Source organism: Caenorhabditis remanei, chromosome I (genome assembly GCF_010183535.1).
Source record: "Caenorhabditis remanei strain PX506 chromosome I, whole genome shotgun sequence".
In the NCBI taxonomy this organism is placed as follows: domain Eukaryota; kingdom Metazoa; phylum Nematoda; class Chromadorea; order Rhabditida; family Rhabditidae; genus Caenorhabditis; species Caenorhabditis remanei.
The window spans coordinates 13,965,761-13,982,008 of record NC_071328.1 but is presented as its reverse complement, the minus strand read 5'-3'; the positions used below and the strand labels follow the sequence as shown (position 1 = coordinate 13,982,008).

The 16,248-nt window shown below is 36.6% G+C and overlaps 1 protein-coding gene across 1 annotated transcript; it reads left to right on the top strand.

Moving 5' to 3' along the window:
• Positions 1-10,263: 10,263 nt before the first annotated feature.
• On the top strand, positions 10,264-14,357 carry GCK72_003074 (uncharacterized protein; the record flags this gene model as incomplete). Its single annotated transcript, XM_053723795.1, has 8 exons — positions 10,264-10,452; positions 11,379-11,546; positions 11,592-11,825; positions 12,989-13,070; positions 13,287-13,412; positions 13,982-14,028; positions 14,074-14,217; positions 14,274-14,357. 8 exons carry the CDS (start codon positions 10,264-10,266, stop codon positions 14,355-14,357), a joined length of 1,074 nt encoding a protein of 357 aa, XP_053592440.1.
• Between the last annotated feature and the right edge of the window lie 1,891 nt (positions 14,358-16,248).

Sequence of the window (16,248 nt, the reverse complement as noted above, 5' to 3'; positions counted from 1 at the left end):
CTTGAGGTCTGGTATTCGAGAAAAAAGAGGTCAAAGTTTTGGAAAATTATTATTTTTTTAGGCCTAAAGCTTGAGGTCAAAGGCTAAGATTCGGTTAACTATGAGAGAATTAGAAAGATTCGAAAGAAAAACGCAAAAATGTTATAATACAAAAAATTTCGTTGAAAAAATTAGACTTTTGAGCCTAAGGCTGCACCAAATCGGAGTGTCCAAATATCTGAACGTCCAAAAATCTCAAAATGTGGTAATTTTTCCCAAAAGTTACGAAGATTTGAAATTTGCAACATAAAAATAACAAAAAAATTTTGGCATTTATTATTTTCGCCAAACTTTGACCTCGTTTTTCTCTAATACCAGGCCTCGAGGGCAAAAACTAAGTATATATTTGGATCGAGCGTTTTTTCAGCTATTCCAATGATATATGTCACGTCCCATATCTTCAAACTGACCTTCCCTAGAGAGGTTCAATTCATAAATGTAAAAAGTGTACCTTCAATTTTAATAACATCCGGAATGAGAACGTGCTCAATATAACAGTACATGACGTCTCGGAAGCCTTGATACATAAATTTTTTTCTCTTCATGTTTGGATTTTCTGAAAATGTAGCATAGTATATCTAGAGAACCTTATTAACAACTTACTGAAATTGCAATTTGAAGAAATCTTCCGTCAAATAGCTTCCTCCTATTGAAATACTGTCCAGTGGAGTATACACAAAATGAATATATCCAGCCGGGACGACTGCAATCCCCCCTTCGTTTATGACAACTCTTTGCCATTGGTTGAACAGGGTTTTTTCCAATCCATTCTGTCGTTTCATACTTTTCATAATCTCGAAAAAAGACCAAGTTTTCCTTCGTAGGCGGGGCGAAGTAGAATATATTTTGGCCCTGTAAAAACAAGTTGTTTCGGATAGTTACCACTTTTGTGCATTTTTTGATGCTGATGTCTCAGTTCCTTACAATTTCGAATTTACTAATTTTGTTACTATATGTACATTAGTTTCTCAATAAAATCAACTCAAAACTTCTACGTGTTTTAATACTCCTATTTCTTAACTTGCTCCGTATTGTCGCAACAAAAAAAGTTCCGACATTTTTTCTTACGTCAGAATGCAGACTCAGTAGTAATTTTGCACTGAGTCCGCAATTGTCGTGAGAAAAAAATGTCGGAGCTTTTTTATTTCGATAATAGTAGGTAAAAATAAATGGGCCCGGAAGTTTGGCAATAAAATTGAAAAATTCAAATCAAATTTTCCGGGCGGTTCTATTTTGTATAACACTGGAAACTCACCTCCAAAACTTCCAATTCTTCACCAAATCCATTTTATTCCAAAAAAATCAATATGTGTTGTTCGACGACTATTCAGTAGGTTATCTGAAAATCATTAATTATTTTGAAAAAATGCGAAAAAATGCGCAACAACGGTGATTCTCTCGTTTGCGGTAGGGCACAGACTCACCTTCTAAAGCAATAAAACTCAATATCTAGAATTTAGAAATAATCAGATTTGTATAAATACATAGTTGTTTTTCGGCATTTATTCAGTAAAACGCCTAGAAATCGCTAGTTTTCATAAGGAAAACTCAAAAAATAGGGGGTAAAACAGAAATCGGTGGGTAGTGTTTGAATGAGGCAGTGTTCCCTCTCTTCATTGAAATGTGTTCAACGGAGCGCACTTGCTGAGTAAACAAATGGAGAACGAGAGGGGACAGCCGATTGATGTGTTGTGGTTGTGGCGGCGGTAGTGTTCACTCACTTTAGTCGAAATCTACATACAGTATTGATCAATAGGATATGAACTTTTGCAGTTTTCAGTTGAAATTGTCCAACTTTGAGAGTGTGTCATGGTAATACCGATTGTCCCATTAAGTAGATTTTTAATTAATCGTTCAGATTGAAAGTAGAGCTTCATTTTTGAAGTTGACTACTTTTTTGTATGCACACTCACTAGAGCGTTATGGTCATTTTCAGGGAATCACTCAAAAATCGCACTGCTCTGAAATTGGTCGATTTGAGGGAGAGATTACTTTGTCGATACGTAACTTACTAGGACGCGTCCATACAAAAATACTGTCAACTACAAAAATAGAGCTCTAAAATTGGTCTGTTCGATCCCATAAGAATTTTATTCGTAGGACAATCGGTATTATTATGGCACACTCTCAACGTTGGACAATTTCAACTGAAAACAGCTAGAGTTCATACCCTATTGACCGGTACTGTATAATTTTCTAGAAAGTACCATTTATTTTGAAGTTTACATCTTTTTCCAATTTTTATAGATTTCTAGATACATTTTTAATTTGAAGTTAGTGATCGAACACTTGTATCTTAAAAGTGGGCGGAGCTATCAAAAAGTGGTCAACTACAAAAATGTAGTTCGATTTTTGATCTAAATATAACACGTAAAAATAATACAAAAATTGAGTTGATGATGGTATCTCAAAATAAAACAGAAATAAAACTTTGAGATCTCGTCACTAATTGAATTTTCATTCAATTTTTTCAAATTTTGATTAGTTTTGTAGAAAAACCAACAACAACAATAAAACTGAATTAAGCTGAATTGACTGATGCCTGGGTTATTACTGTGGTCGTAGTCTGCATCCACTTCGGTGATGTCTTCCAATGCTGTTACAGTCATACTTGCAAATTTACGCCCCCGGCCCGGCAAGGCCCAAAGCCCGGCTTCAAAAAAGGTACCTATTTTGTACCGAATTTTTTGAATTTTTTTTTGAAATTTCACACAAAAAATTTCAATTTTTTGATGCATATCTAGCTTTTGATTGAATTCTGAAGTATAGTCAAAAATTCGACATTTTTGTGAAAAAGTTCAAAAAAATTCAAAAAATTCAAATTTTTGTTCAAAATTTCTGTTCAAATTTTTTTAGCCGAGCCTTCGGGTCGGGCCAGGCCGGGCCCTGGAAGTTCTTGTCACGACCTTGGATGGTGAGGCGGAGTTACTCTGAATTCGAGCTTCGTCTATTTCCATGTCTTCGATTCCAGGGACTGCGGTTTTTGTACCGGCTGTGTACGGTATGATCCTTGGCATTGTGTTGGTGTCTGGGCTCCCGATACGACCAATTCTTCGGTTTCAACGCCAAGCGCATACTGACCGCGACGTTCGTCTTCTCCGACAACGAGAAGAATCTCGGACGGCGACCGCTCCAAAAGTGCGTTGATTTTTGTTATATCTGAAACTTAGTTTTCATTATTAGGATTTTCCTCCATCGTCTGACGATCGGTTGCGTCCGATACTTTTGGACAGAGGTCAGATAAGTGCTCGTTCTTGCAAAATAGATAATTTGTTATGCTTTTTTCAATAAAAGAAGAGAATAAGCCTCTAACCTCTATGCCAATCGCAGTATGTTTAAAAGTCAGAATTCTAGAAAAATCAGTAATAATAATAATAATATTTTAACGATCTATTCCGGTAAGACGTCTTGAATGAAAATAGGGCAAAAAAGCTGGGGTCAGAGAAAAAAGAGCTGTTTTTTTTTCATATTATCGGTTCACAACACCATGTCGAATGATTTAACGGCGCATAAAATGGCCGCATCATTGAAAAAATGCGTTTTTTTTTCACTGCGAGGCCACTGTGAACCGATGATAGTAAAGCTTTGCTGAAATTTCAGATCGTCCTGCTTTCAGAGACTCCACCTGAAACAAGAAGCAAATAGAAACACAATATTGAAATTACACAAAAATTTATTCAAAATGAAAATTTGTGACTATCATTGCTCTTCTATTAACAGGTATACAGACTCAGATACAATTCGTCATAGGTATTGGTGTCGTAGAGTTTTCCTCGTTCCCTGTCATATCAATTCCTGAAAAAAAATCAATTTTTGTACTTGGATTTCTGGATCCGGGCGTTTTGAAACCGGACGTTCCGAAACCATGACATTTCGACACATTGTCCCGAAATGTTATATTTTCTAAACCTCTGGTTTTAAAATGTCTTTTAGTCGGAGTTCTAATTCGGACACCTTTCAAAACCAGACCCCTCATGGTTTCGAAACGTCCGGTTTTGAAGTGTCACAGTTGCCGAATGTTAGGATCTCCAGATATCTAGTTTCAAGACGTCCCGGCAACAATGTCACTTTGAAACCAGACATTTTCTTGGTTTCCAAATGTCATAGTTGCCAAACGTCTGTACCGTTCAAAATCAGACGTTTTGGATTTCAAACATTCCAAAACCAGACGCTTTAGCTACAGTACCGTGCAGTATTATGTATATACAAACTTTAGCCTTTCTCCGTTGAAAATGACCAGAGGGGGTTACGGTATGACTGATTGTCCCACAAAGTCATACTTGTCAACCGGGCCGAAATGAGCCGGCGCGTAACTCGCTTCAAAATGAATATTATGAGCTCAAAAATATACCAAAATGTAGATCTCAACGAGTTCTCTGTCCGTGACCTACTACGGGCCGGATGGCTATTCGTTAATGTGAAAAGTGCCAAAAACGCGAAAATGACCAAAAAACCATTCTAGCCCGGCCCGCGGCACATAACATACAGAGAACTCGTCGAGATCTACATTTTGGTATATTTTTCAGCTCATAATATTCATTTTGAAGCGAGTTACGCGCCGACCCGTGTCGGCCCGTTTCGACCCGGTTGACAAGTATGCACAGAGTAAATTATGTATAAACTATACAGTAGAGATGTAGAGCTTCATTTTTGAAGTTGACCATTTTTATGTAGGGACACTCCCTAGCAAGTTACGTATTGGCAAAGTAATTTTTCCCTCAAATCGTCCAGTGCAAAATATAGTGATTTTGAGCTGTCCCCTTAAAATGAACATAAATCTCTAGGGAGTACCCGTACAGAAAAGTTGTCAACTACAAAAAGGAAGTTCTTCATTTTTTCTGTATAGTTTATACATAATTTACTTTGTGGGACAATTAACGATACCGTAATGCCCTTGGTCATTTTAAACTGAAAATGGTCAAATTGTATATCCTGGTACTGCATGTGACAAAATATAATTGTTTCAAAATCTCTCTAGTTTTTACATTGTACTCACCACCTTGTCTTTCATCTCGAGTATCATCAACTTCTTTTCCATTTTCAACGGTTGCCTTCACAGGAAACGTTCTTCATCATTCTGAAAAAATGAAATCTCATATGATAACTAGCACATTTTTGAAGACGGCTCACCGCTCTTGATGAATTGGTTCAGTGGAAGGTAGAACATCTTTTGCCGGCAAGTCTGTTCGGGAGACTTTTTTTTTCCTGAAATTTATAATTGTAGAAAATCCTCAAAAAATATTCTCACCGTCTCCAATTTCTTCATCAAGCGGTGGTATTTCTTTCCAATATCTTCCAATGTGAACTGAATTAATTAGGGAAGGTCATGGACTCGGTCTGGAGTTATGGGTCGTGACCTATATCATTGGAAAGCTGAGAAATCGCTGATTTCAAATATATATTCAGTTTTTGCCCTCGAGGCCTGGTATTAGAGAAAAACAAGGTCAAAGTTCACAAATATGACAAATTATTGCCTTTTTAACACGCAAAGGGCAAAAACTGAATATATAAATTTGAAATCAGCGTTTTCTCAGCTTTCCAATGATATAGGTCACGTCCCATAACTCCAGACCGAGTCGAGGACCTTCTCTAGTAAGTTATTTTATTACTTTATGCATTTATGTTTTACTCTGTCACTTTGAAACCAGACATTTTGGTTTCCAAATGGTCATAGTTGCCAAACGTCTGGTTTTAAAGTGTCTCACTATTAGAGCCGGAGTTCTAATTCGGGCTTCGATACCTTTCAAAACCAGAATTTAAGCTATTAGCGCGGCACAGCTCTTGCAACTACGCTCCACCGAAGTTACCTTGAAAAATGTCTCTTTTTCTCTGAGTCTCTAAATTTCGCACACAATTTTTTTCGGTTTCGGTAGAGCGCGGTTGTAAGACACGTGTCGTGCTAATATAATGGTTTCAAATCATCTCTAGTTTTTTTTCCTATGCTCTCACCTCTCTCGGGTCGTTGGTTCTCCAATTTCCTCCATTTCCTGTTGAACTTTCTGTACCATTCCATTTCCAACTGGTTCTCTCGAACGTCACATTCATTTTCCTCGTTTCCATACCATTCAAACTGAGGCTCTCGTTGACATGTTTGATCGAGTTTGTGGTCAGAATATGATACCGAGTGATGATTGCTGCTGGAGCCATTTTTTGTTCCTGTTGTCACATCGAATTGTGGAGAGCAGTACTCTGGAAAAAATATGTGCTGAATATGAAAAAGCAAAAATTTAGGAATGCATTTACTTTTTCTATTATTATTATTAGGATTATTAGGATTATTTATTTAGGAATACTTTTTCTGTTTGTGTTTCTAGGCCACGGAAAGTTGTTCCCCTTAATTTTATCTTGTTTTTAGTGTTTCCAGTCTATCAAAACTAATGAAATGATATACTTCAAGAAAAATTATTTTCAAAAAACCTAAAGAGAGGACGGGGGAAGAACTTCCAGTGGCCTAGAAACACAAATAGAAAAAAGTTCGGCTTGAGAGTACTGAGCACTTTTAAGACTGAAAAATCCATACTTGTCAACGGCCGGGCCGGCCTGGAAAGGCCCGGACACAGGAAAATTTTGAAGTCAAGTCGAAAATTTGGCTTTTTTGCGAAAAAAATTCAAACATTTTCTTAAAAATTCAACAAAAGGTTGAATTTTGACTTTTGGCGCCAATTATCCGGGCCGGGCCTCAATTTTGCTGACAAGGCCCTGGTCTTGACAAGTATGGAAAAACGCGTTTTGGGCATTTAATCAGGTTTCTTTTAGACTAACTTCATAAAATATGAATTTTTCGAGATTCTGGAAATGTGACACAACTAGAGGCTTATTAGAACTAATCAGAACTTTTTGAACCAAAACTGACTAAAAGAAGATTAAAATTTACATAAAAGCCTTTAGACCTAGATATTACGGTTCTGATTTGTATCAATTTTAATCCGGGCGGTTCTAATTTGAGACAATAGCGACAAAATCAAACTTACTATTAAATAACGAAAAATATCGTAACTAACCTCTAAAACCTCCAACTCTTCACCAATTCCATTTTATTCCAAAAAAATCAAATACATATGTGTTGTTCGACGACCATACAGTAGGTTATCTGGAAATTGTTCCGTTTTTCAGTGATTAGGAGATATTCACGGTTGAAAATCGGTGTAGCTCTGATTTACTGAGTCGAAAATGCTGAGGGACTAACTTTCTCCACCTAGGCCACCTCACTGACCTAACTTTTTAAGCGCGTCGGCATCAAAAGATGAGGATTTTTAGATAATATTGTCCCAGGCCTTATTACCTATTTCCTTACCTTGAAGTAATCCAATAAATAGTAAAACTGAATTTTTTTAAATTATAATAATAAGAAGACATTATTTTGAAGTCCATCCTAGTAGAACCTCTCAGAATCAGAAAATGAGTATTTTATGTCGGGGGACACATGGTCCCCACTCCTTATTATATATTTAAAGAATGGGACGTTAGTCCCTTCGCTCTCTTTTTCGTAAAATATTTATCGCTCTTGGAGCACTAGGGGAGCCTGATATGATTTATGAGATGAGAGCAGATAGGTTTTCAAAAAAAAATGTGGAGATTCTATGTTTAGCAACATTCCTCACATAAATGCATGTCAAAAAAAACGAAAAATCTTCCGAGGCTCCTAAAAATTCGCAAAAATCTATACACAAATTGTTTGAAAAGGCTGACTAGAGAATGTTCCAGACATAACTCCGCCTTCGATATCTTTAAAGGCGCATATTTCAAAAGTGGGCGGAGCTATCAAAAAGTTGTCAAGTACAAAAACATCCACAATGCTATGCTGATTATTTTAATAGTTGACAACTTTTTGATAGCTCCGCCCACTTTTGATATATCCGCCTTTAAAGATGAGAGATGTGGAGAGACGCAGTGAAGGAAGATACTCTAACTTCTCTGCGTCTTTCGAAATTAGCCATGTTTATAACCATTTGATGCATATTGAAACGCTGATTTCAAAAATGTAATTAATTTTTGCAGGATGTTTCACTAAACCGAGATATATACATTTTAAATCAGATCTAGTGGGAAAATTTGATTTTTCAAGAAGTTCAAAATCAAATGCGCGTATAACACAGGAAAAATCTAAAAATAGAGTGTAAAATCCAATTTTCTCATTGGATAAGATTTAAAATGCATATATCTAGATTCAATCAAGCGTTACGCAAAATTGGGTTACATATTCGGAAGCAGCGTATTAAAAAGTGGAAGTACTTAACAGAAAGAAAAAACTCCACCCACTTTTGAGATATGAGTCTTTAAAGGTGAGAGAGACACTCTAATTTCTCTGCGTCTCCTGCTCTCTCCCCCACTCAAAGTCGGTCATATTTATAACTATTCGAAGCGTCTTGAAACGATGAATTCGAAAATATAAATTTCAGAGCAAAAAAAATCAAAACTCAGTGAGATAGCCTGAGTTTTGTGAAAAAATCTCTTCTAGGTTTCCACCACATAGACCTGATAGCACTCTCCAACCATATCTGCTTACCTCAAAAGAATCCAATAAACAGAAAAACTAGAATTCAAAGAAAATAAGAATACATTATTTCAAAGTCCATCCAGTAGAACCTCTTGGAAGCAGAATGAGCATTTTCTGTCGGGAAAAAGAGCAGTCTTCTCTCTCTGCGTCTCCACTGCTCCCATTCTTTTTTTTGCTCCGAGGGAAGAACATTTGGTCCCCTCCCTCTGCGCCTCTTCTATTTTTATTATATTTTTTGAAAGGGGGTCCCCGGTCCCTATCTCCTCTTGGCACGCGGGTTCTCTTGCAATTTTAATGTGTAGGGTTTCTTGACTCGAGCCAAATTTTTGAGGGAAAATTTGAAAAAAAAAAGATTTCGGATATGAAAGGCGCAAAAGTGTCCTGACATGTCTGCGACGCTAGAATGCATAAAATAACCGGCTGGCGCACCTTTGGCGCATATAAAGAGAATTATAATATAATGAGCCTAAGGCCCCCAGATTGCTTGCATAGAAGAGTCTGGGGTGTGCCCGGCGCATAATACAGAGGCAGATGAGAAACGAAGAACTTTCCAAACTTTGGCGCGTTTTATCTCAAAAGTGGGCGGAGCTACTAAAAAATTGTAAATAGCAAAAATGTGGATCAGATTGTGTTCTTTGTTTTTGTGGTTGACAACTTTTTGAAAGCTCCGCCCACTTTTGAGATATGCGTCTTTAAAGACGGTAGCCAAGAGGAGAGAGGGAGTGGGGGAGGTGAGAAATGCAGACTTTGAAGATGTGTATCTCAAAAGTGGGCGGAGCTCTCAAAAAGGTTTCAACTACAAAAATGTGAATCAAAGTTTGATCTATCAGAAACATATTAATTTGAGCTAGACAAACCAAATATAAAGTGATCACAAGGTTCTGAAAATAAGCTATAAAAATATTGATAACGTGAAGTTCACAAGTTTTCAGACTACAGTAACATGACATATTAAAACCAAACGTGAAAAAAGTTACTGAAAATAAGTCATTAATCGTAAAATAAAGCAAAACATGTATGTGGTATTCTAAACGTTTGGTTTTAATATGTCACGTCAAAGAAATTGAGATTTTTGTTCGAAACACTAAAAAACTGAAAAATACACCAACTTTGATAAGGTGTCTCGGTTGTAAAAAGCTGTCAAAACCTTCAACACTTACATTTTTATAATAGAAAAACCTCTGACTACATTTTTGTAGTTGACAACTTTTTGAAAGCTCCAGCCCTTTTTTGAGATATGCGCCTTTAAAGATTGTGAGGAGAAGAAGAAGAGGAAGCACACACGGCCATCACTTTACCATCTTTAAAGGTGCATATCTCAAAAATGGGCGGAGCTATCAAAAAGTTGTCAAGTTCAAAAATTTAGCCCTAGACTTGATCTACAAGCTAAAATTGAGTAAATTTAAGAAATCCGCGGTATACGTCACCAAAAATACTGATGAAAATGACATACCTATGTTGGAGCTATAAGATCTTTTCGATCTAGGTCTCTGCGAACTGAAAATTGAATTCTAGAATTAGAATTAAAAATACACCAAAGTGACTAGCATTGTTATAGAGCGCGTTTTCTCGTTTGTAAAACTTGAACTTTTGCGTGCTCTTAAAAAAAATCCAATTGAATAGAAATCTCCAATTTAAAAGATTAGTGTTCATTTCTCGGTGAACCCTTACGCCGAATCTTGCCGAAATCCAATAGTTTGATCTGAAAAAGAAGGAAGAAATTGAATATGGATGACGACGACTTTGACAGGGTCGAACGACAAACAGAAGAAATTGAGATATCAATTGGAGAAGAAGTCCGAGATTCCAAAAAAAGCGGGAAAATATGGAGAGTCGAAGAGAAATTGGGTGAAGGTGGATTTGGTAGTGTGTATCGAGTAACTGGAAAAGATGATAAAAGGGAAGCAGCAATGAAAGTTAGTTCAAAAATTGGATCTTGTCTCATTCGGGAATATGTTTTAAAATGTGTAGAAAGATATAGACAATCCTCTCCCAATGTTCTCTGTCCGAAAAATGCTTGAGTGGTGATACCTGGCCGAATTTTTTTCTTCTTGGTTTCTAGGCCATGAAAAATTTTTCCATGCCCGTTTTGCGACTAATCTTGTGATAGTTATGGGGAGTAGCTTTGGTTTTCTAGGCCGCCAGGCGTTGCTTGTTTCAGACGGAAACAGACGCCGATTCGAGGACACCGAGAAAAATCGACCAACTTTGGCTTATTCCTGTTGTGTCACTATTGTCCTCAATGTTCCAAAGTTACATTTTGCTTGTAGATCAATCAAATTCAATCCTTCATTTTTGTAGTTGACAACTTTTTGATAGCTCCGCCCACTTTTGAGATACTCACTTTTGACGATAAGGAATTGCTAACTGTGTGTGCGTTCTCTTCTTCTCCTCTGCGTTCCCATCTTTAAAGGCGCATATCTCAAAAGTGAGCGGAGTTTTTAAAAAGTTGTCAACTACAAAAACATGTATAATGTCCTGCTGATAATTTTCGTAGTTGACAGCTTTTTGATAGCTCCGCCCACTTTTGAGCTATGCGTCTTTAAAGATAGCATGTTTCAGCAGCAAAAGGGGAGGAGACGCATTTCTCAAACTTTTTTAAAAGAAATTGTTTTTTAACTGCTTCCATTTATCAAGTAAGCTGACGACACGAAATTCAAACAAAAAAAGTTCGACCACTAGTGACCAATTTTGAGCATTTTCAAGCCGAAAATTCGCTGTTTGGGAGATTTTGAGAGGGATTAGCATAGGAGTATTCATAGTTTCCTACACATTTCAAATCATATTTCCAAATTTCCAAATTTCCTTGTTTTTCTTCCCCATTTCAAACTACAAATTCCAGATTCAAAAAGGAAATTTGGACCCATCATTCGTTTTCGAGAGAGAAGTGATGATAAGGATGCAAAAGGAATCAACAGCTCCAAAACTTTACGATGATGGAAATTACAAATCGTTCTCATTCATAGTAATGTCATTGTTGGGAAGTGATCTGGAAAAAATTTACGAGAAGGTACGAGCACGAGAATTTCGAAAAATCTAGCGAAACCAATTTCAGATGGATAGGAATTTGAGCAAATCGACCGTATTAATGATAAGCGTTCGGACACTATCAGCAGTGAAGCAGTTACACGAGATTGGTTTTTTGCATAGAGATTTGAAACCATCCAACTTTGCTGTCGATGTCCGTCCAAATTGTGGTAATATTTGTCTTTTGGATTATGGTCTTGCTAGATGCTACGCGAAAAAGGATGAAAAAGGGGGATGGTGGATTCGGCGCCCAAGAGATCGGGTAAGTGATTGTGGTCGTGTAAATGAAATCCTCATCTGATCTTTTGTAGTTGACAGCTTCTTTGTATCTTTTTTAAATTTAAAAACACGCGCCTTCAAAAATTTCAACCAGAAAAAGCTCTTCGTTTTTCATTTTCTAAATCGCATATCTTAAAAGTAGGCAGAGTTATCAAAAAACTGTTCCAGTCATTTTACGATCTGAAATTCAAGAAATGAGACGAAACACTTTTTGATAAAATTCAAACATATGCCCAACTTTGAAACGATGCCACGCTCTTATAAGTTTGTGAAATTTTATGAAAATTGTATTTTTGAATAGGTCTTGTCTAGGGCCACATTTTTGTAGATGACAACTTTTTGATTGCTCTCTTTAAATATGAAAACCGACGAGAGCGAATCAGTGCGGAGTGGGCAGAGACGTAGAGCGGCTAGACGCTACCATTTTCAAAGGTGCATATCTGAAAAGTGGGCGGAGCTATAAAAAAGTTGTTAACTACAAAAATAAAGCCCTAGATTTGATTTACAAGATCTAAAAAAAATCAAAACGATCGGTAATGTTCTGACTTTCCGATGACTATTCAAAGTTTATCGATTTCTTGGAGAACAATTTTTGAGGGTTCTTATCTCGGTTTTTTGGTGACGTAGATTGCTTCATTTTCAAATTCAAATGTACCCATTTTGTAGATCAAAAATAGGGCTACATTTTCATAGTTGACCACTTTTTGATAGCTCCGCCCACTTTTGAGATATGCGCATTTAAAAATGATAACTTCCTAAAGGAGACGAGTGCCTTCTCCCCCTCATTATTGTAGCCACGTTACCATCTTTAAAAGCGTATAACTTAAAAGTGGGCGGAGTTATCAAAATATGATCAACTATAGAAATGTAGATCATGAACTTTTCTTTTCAAAAAATAGATATTCGCAAAAATTCCATATAATGAAAACTTGGGGGCAACCAGTGAAAGTGTAATAATTTTTCAAAAAATATTCTGACACCTTTTGAAACCAGACGCTTAAAAACCAAAACACATCGAAACTTGACATGTTGCGAAGTTTTGGAAAATTAAGAGTTTTCTAGCGAGTTCTACATTAATAATGTCGAATCGCCATAGCTGTAGCAAAAATTTTGCTTCAATCCTTTGAGTATTTTTTCGATTTTTAGGTGACGTTTCGTGGAAACCTCAGATACTGCTCGATCAAAATGCACCGAAATTTGGAAACTGGGCGTAATGAGGATTTGGAGAGTTGGTTGTATTTGGTATTAGAGTTTTTTAAACCGCTCCCATGGTGCGGCGCAGCTAGCCAAGAAAGGATAGAATATCTTAAAGAACAATTCCCGGAAATCGTTTCAAAAACACCGTAGGCTTTGCAGTTTTAAAGCAAATTTTGCATTTTTATTTTTAGCTTTTGGAGGTGGTTTGTTCCGATTCTGAAGAGTTTAACGGAATCCAAATATCCAGATCGTCCGAATTATGAGAACATATTTTGTACACTATGTGAAATTCTCAAAGAGTCCAAAGGAACTATGAATGGAGAAATTGAATACGAAAAGTTCAGAATTGCTGCGACGAAAGGGAATACTATTGGTAAGTGAGAAAATTGCGAGAATTTCTGTCTTCCATTTTTGGAGACAGCACCTTTAAAATTGTCTGTCTGCGTCTCTCTCCTTTCTATTCTTCCTCATTTTTGAGACAACGCCACGATTCTCAAACTACATCAATTTTTTTGAATTTACAATCACTGTGTAGATCAAAACTAGACCTTTATTTCTTTAATTGTCAAATCCACTTTCGGGAAAAAAAAATATTCTAAATTTGGCATTATTTTAATAGATCAAAATGAGGGCTACATTTTTGTAGTTGACAATTTTTTGATAGCTCCGCCCACTTTTGAGATATGCGCATCCGCTCTGCGTCTCTCCCCACTCCGCACTCTCTCGCTCTCCTCGGTTTCCATCTTTAAAAGCGCGTATCTCAAAAGTAGGCGGAGCTATTAAAAAGTTGTCAACTACAAAAATGTAGTCCTAGACAAGACCTGTCAACAATTTAAATTTTTAAAAATTTTACAAACTTTTAAGAACGTGGCATCGTTTCAAAGTTGGGCAAATGTTTGAACTTTATCAAAAAAGTGTTTCGTTTCATTTCTTGAATTTCAGATCGTAAAGTTTGTGGATCAAAGAAGGAATCTAATGAGAAGATACTGGTACAGTACCCGTTATACTAGAATCAATTAAATTTCAATTTTTAGGAGGACTTGAAACAAGAGTTCAGAAAAGTTGTAATCCCAGGTGGATATCAGCATGTTTTGCCGAATAGTATTGATTTTTATGGATTGTTGAGAAATAAAGAAATAAGAAAAGTAGTCGACAATGAAAACGGCGAGAAGAAACATGTGAGTCGCTTCAACATGTCATTGTGTGTACGAGAAATTAATCAATTATTTTACAGGAAAAAGACGGCGAAAATGGGAAGAATGAGGCACGATTGAAGCTGAAAAAGAAGAAAGGTGGTGGCGCAAAGGGGAATTATTAAAGTGTCTGCTACTGCTCTCTCCATTTTTGTTGTTCCACTTTCAGCCCACATATCGGTGTTTTCATTTCAATTTTCTTTCCCAATTTTTCTTTTTGTCGGTCCTCATCTCTTCACATGTTCCCCTTGATACTGATTGCTCCACCTTACTCCTTTTCTGTTCAATTCTCAACCCCAATCTAATACAGTGCGTGCAAAAAGGATAGGACACCCCTCTATTTCGGGCCTTCTGAGCAAACGAAGAAAGTTATGAAAAATTTGACACTTCCATTCGATTCAGCGTACAAAATAACCCCCGGGTACATATTTTCGTCATCTTACCATTTTTCATACTCCCGTACCACCAGAAAGTCACTTTTCCGGGTGTGCAAAAAGGATAGGACACCCTCGAAAATCCCATTTTCAGTTGATTTTTCGAAATTCTTTTTTCACGAAAATATGTTTTAAATAATGAAAGTATACTTTTTATGTCGTTTTCGAGTATTTTCAAACGTTTTCCCTCATTTTCAACTCCGGTAGACAATGTTTGACACTGTTCGAAAATTGACCTCTCAGAATACTTACTGTTTCAGAGTTTCAGGACGTGTATCTCGGTGCTCAGATAACGTACATTTCTGAAACTTGTCAGAAATGTCAATCATGTATCTGGTAATAAAATGTACAAAGATTTCATAGAATAATAGCGATTTTGGAAAGTTCCATTCAAGAATCTAAAACTCATTTTGACCAAAATTTACAATTTCCGAAAAATGTGTCCAGAATGAATATTCTTCAACTACAATGAAGGAAGTAATAAAAAAATTGACAAAATAATAAACCAATTCTTTACAAACATGTGCAGACCAGCTATCTAGGATTAAATTTTTTTCTTCGGAAATTGTGAATTTTGGTCAAAATGAGTTTTAGATTCTTGAATGGAACTTTCCAAAATCGCTATTATTCTATGAAATCTTTGTATATTTTATTACCAGATACATGATTGACATTTCTGACAAGTTTCAGAAATGTACGTTATCTGAGCACCGAGATACACGTCCTGAAACTCTGAAACAGTAAGTATTCTGAGAGGTCAATTTTCGAACAGTGTCAAACATTGTCTACCGGAGTTGAAAATGAGGGAAAACGTTTGAAAATACTCGAAAACGACATAAAAAGTATACTTTCATTATTTAAAACATATTTTCGTGAAAAAAGAATTTCGAAAAATCAACTGAAAATGGGATTTTCGAGGGTGTCCTATCCTTTTTGCACACCCGGAAAAGTGACTTTCTGGTGGTACGGGAGTATGAAAAATGGTAAGATGACGAAAATATGTACCCGGGGGTTATTTTGTACGCTGAATCGAATGGAAGTGTCAAATTTTTCATAACTTTCTTCGTTTGCTCAGAAGGCCCGAAATAGAGGGGTGTCCTATCCTTTTTGCACGCACTGTATTCATTCTTGCTGACTCATTTGCCCCTGATTCATATGTTCATGTGATCAACTATTCCCTGATTCTTTCAACGCTTCCATCAGAATAATCGAATGTGATTCTGAATCTCTTCCCAAATACTCGAAATTCCTTCCAAATTTACCAATCCCAAGTTTATGTAGAGTCATGTCACTTGATCCATATAATCTGTAATTGTTTCTTTTCCATTCCAATTCCGATCCACGTTTCCATCAATCAATGAGTTTCTATGTGACCCTGAAATCCCCTCCCGAGTTCTTCAATACGTTTCCAAACCCACCAATCCCGAGTTTTCTGTATTGATCCTTCCCCCTTTTATTCCTGTCCCCTTTTTCTTCCATCATAATAATCGATCAGATTATTAAATCCCTTCCCAAGTTCTCCAAATCATTTCCAAAATTTCAAAGCCCATTTCCAAATCCAGCGCTCCCAAGTGATCTGAAG